The sequence below is a fragment of the Corvus brachyrhynchos genome, unplaced genomic scaffold (assembly GCF_000691975.1).
Source record: "Corvus brachyrhynchos isolate BGI_N302 unplaced genomic scaffold, ASM69197v1 scaffold68, whole genome shotgun sequence".
Taxonomy (NCBI): Eukaryota; Metazoa; Chordata; class Aves; order Passeriformes; family Corvidae; genus Corvus; species Corvus brachyrhynchos.
Window position 1 is genome coordinate 1,495,878 of NW_008240039.1, and position 3,242 is coordinate 1,499,119.

The following is a 3,242-nucleotide window of genomic DNA, read 5'->3' on the forward strand; positions in this document are numbered from 1 at the left end:
GCAGGATGGGAGTCGATGGGTGGGAGGGCAGCTCGGTGTGGGGGAAAGGCAGAGTTTATCCCAGGAAAAGGGCAGAGGGGTGAGAGGGCAGCTCGGGATGGGGGAAAGGCAGAGTTTATCCCAGGAAAAGGGCAGAGGGGTGTGAGGGCAGCTCGGGATGGAGGAAAGGCAGAGTTTATCCCAGCGCTGTTCCCTTTGGAAAGGTCAGGTACCCTCAGTAAGGAACGAGTCCTTAGGGGCACAAGGGGATCTTTGAGGGGCTCTTGGAGCCATGCAGGGAAGGAACAGAGCCTGGGAAGCACCGATTTGGGCAGGGAATGACTCCCTGCTCCCACCTCCCTTCCCAGACCCCTGCAAGAGCGTCCTCTCCGACCCGAACCGCGTGTGCCGGGTGAACCCCCGGACGCGGCAGGCGGAGCTGCTGGCCCGGCCCGAGAGCTGCCCCCCGAGGAGGGACCCCGTGTGCGGCGATGACGGCGTCACCTACGACAACGAGTGCGTGATGGGGCGCTCGGGGGCCGTGCGGGGGCTGGACCTCCAGAAGGTGCGCTCAGGGCAGTGCCAGCAGCAGGGTGAGTGCCTCGCCATCCTCCTCCTCCTCCTCCCTCGCAGCGCTCGGGGCAGAGGGAGCATCCCCTGACCCCCAGCCAGCTGTGCCCAGGGCGGGTGTGAGCGCTGCTGGCCTGTCTCTGTTGCCTTTTTCCCCAACCTGGAAATGAAACTGGAGCTAATTGTAGTAAGGAGGTAAATTAAAAGTGGATCTTTGTTTGGAGGCCTCCGGGGGCGCTTACGGAGAGGGCTCACGAAAGCCCAGCCCCCACCGGGGGTGCACACAGTTTGATAAGTTTGGTGAATTAGCATAATTGACTAAAAAGCACCAATTAGGAGCACAAGTGGTGATGCAATTCCCCTGCCCCGGGTCAAGGCCCTTCTAAGTCTTCCCCCCCTCGGATGGGACTTTACTTTTGATGCCTTAGGTTTTAACTTTTCTATTTTTCAAACCCCGCGCTGCCTGCTGGGTCACTCTGACGTTTCCTGTGGCCTCTCAGCTGCTGTTCTCTCGTGCTGCTCAGCCATAACAAACTCTCTTTAGGTTTGCTCTCCAAGGACCCCCGGATTGTCCCAGGCCCCAAAATGTGTAAACCAAAAGCCTCTGAAGAGCAGGGGCAAACTTGGGGTAATGACATCATTAACTGAGGTTATAATTGGAGAATTAACCCTGATATGCAAATGGACCAAACTTATAAAAGTGTGAAGGACCCGTGACCCAGGGTCTGTCTCAGGTGGAGCCTTTGGCCTGCCCAGGGTGCACCTTTGAAGGCCCTTCCAATAAACACCTACCTTTATTCCCTTGTTCTTGCCTGGCCTCTGTTTTTAGGTGGCCACCTCAGGCACCAGTTTTTTGGCACCCCAGATGGGACAACGAGGCTTCCAGAAACCCTCTGTGACTGAGAAAGATCCAGCTCAGCTGGATCAGCATTTTGTTGCTGGAAATGTGTCTGAAGAGCTGGTTTTGAGCCTTGGTAGCCAGGGAGAACCGAGACAGGATAGGGGCTTTGCAATATGCTTTGTCATTCCGCCTAGGGAAAGGGCATGGAAAAATGCTGGGAAAACCAGCCACCAGCACAACAGGCTACAAGTAAAGAATACAGACGATATACACAAAAGAAAAAACGGTACAAAAACCCCCAAAACGGCTTCATCCTCCCCCGCAGACAAATGCAAGGACGAGTGCAAGTTCAACGCCGTGTGCCTGAACCGGCGCGGCGCCCCGCACCTACAGCAGCGACTGCGAGCGCCGCCGGGCCGAGTGCCAGCAGCAGGCTGCCATCCCCGTCAAGCACAGCGGGCCCTGCGGTAAGGACGGACTGCTGGGAGGGAGCCCATGGGGGTGCTGGGCCCTCCTTCCCACGGGGGTGCTGGTCCCTCAATCCAGTGGGGATCTTGGTCCCCAAATCGTCCCTCAGGGATGCTGTTCCATGGGGATGCTGGTCCCTCTCATCCTGGGATGAGGGAGGGATGCTGATCCCCAGATCTCCTTCCCACAGGAGTGCTGGTTCCCCCCTGTCCTGTGGGAAATGCTGGTCCCTTGATGCCATGGGGATGCTGGTCCCTCACCCACCCCGTGGCGCTTCCCATCCCTCTCCAGGCAGGGTGGGATGCTGGGAAGCTGCAAATGGGTGCCCGCTGAGCAAGGCACGGGCTCAGCCTTGTGTCCAGCCAGCCTGGAATGTCCCTCGTTCCGTGTTTCTGTCCTTCCAGCAGCCCCGGTGTGTGCCCGTCTCGCTGTCCGTGGTCTGTCTCTGTCTGGTGTGTGACACGGGGGACACTCCGTGTTTGAGCCACGTGTCTGTCACGTCCAGCTGGTCTCTCTCACTCCCCACCACATTCCCTGCTGTCCATGCCATCCATTCCCGCTCCTCCCAGGGTAGTGCCAGTCTCCAAACCCCTTCCATGCCCTCCCTTCCATGCCTGCCTGCTTCTCTCAGCTCCAGGTGCTCTCCGCCGGGAACTCCTCCCACTGTGCTCTCTCTGGAGCTCTCACTGTGTCTTTGTCTCGTCTCTAGGAGAAGCTTCCCCATGGACCTTTCTGAGGAGGATGGGATAGGATGGGGCTTTGGATCCTTAGGATGCTGGGAATGTCCAGCGTTAAGATTCTCCCCCAGGAAGTGAAGGAGGTTAAAGCAGCCACTGGATTGATTTGGATGAGTTACAAGTTGTTCATTTCAGCTCAGTTTGGTTTTTCCCACCTCTGGAATCGTGTCCTGTTCTTTTGAGCTGATGTTTTATCAGGTATCAGCTGGATTGAACCTCCTGAAGTACTCGGGAATTAGAACTCCATGGTGGGGATGGGTTTTGTTGGCTTTGTGCTCCTGCTGGAGGTTTTCGAGGCTGCCAGACCCAGCTGCTGGAAAAGAGTTTGTCAGGCTCCCAAATTCCCACTCGGAATAACCACAGCTGTTATTTTTAAGCATTCATTTCCCTGTATTTCTGATGGGGGAATGGTTGGGAGTCAATTCCCTGAGTTTTCCCTGTGGGAGGGGCTGTGCTCCCAGGAGGGGGATTTTTTGCAGCCCTGGCTCCCTGGGCTCTCTTCAAACCCTCCCCTGTGCCTCCTTTAGAGGCCAAAACTTCCCAAATTTCTGGGAAGAGCAGGGAATTCACGCTGCTCCTGAGCACCAGCCACTCATCGTTTCCGCCGTGTTCCGTGGCACACGGCCAGGAGCTGCAGGATGTGATCC

At 57.0% G+C, this 3,242-nt stretch overlaps 1 protein-coding gene across 1 annotated transcript in view; it reads left to right on the forward strand.

The window, feature by feature from the left end:
* The window catches only part of AGRN (agrin), an 85,113-nt gene that overhangs the window by 46,849 nt on the left and 35,022 nt on the right, over positions 1-3,242 (forward strand). Inside the window, 3 exon segments of the mRNA XM_017743971.1 lie at positions 348-572; positions 1,716-1,769; positions 1,771-1,857. Of these exon segments, the coding sequence (XP_017599460.1) occupies positions 348-572; positions 1,716-1,769; positions 1,771-1,857 (366 nt within the window).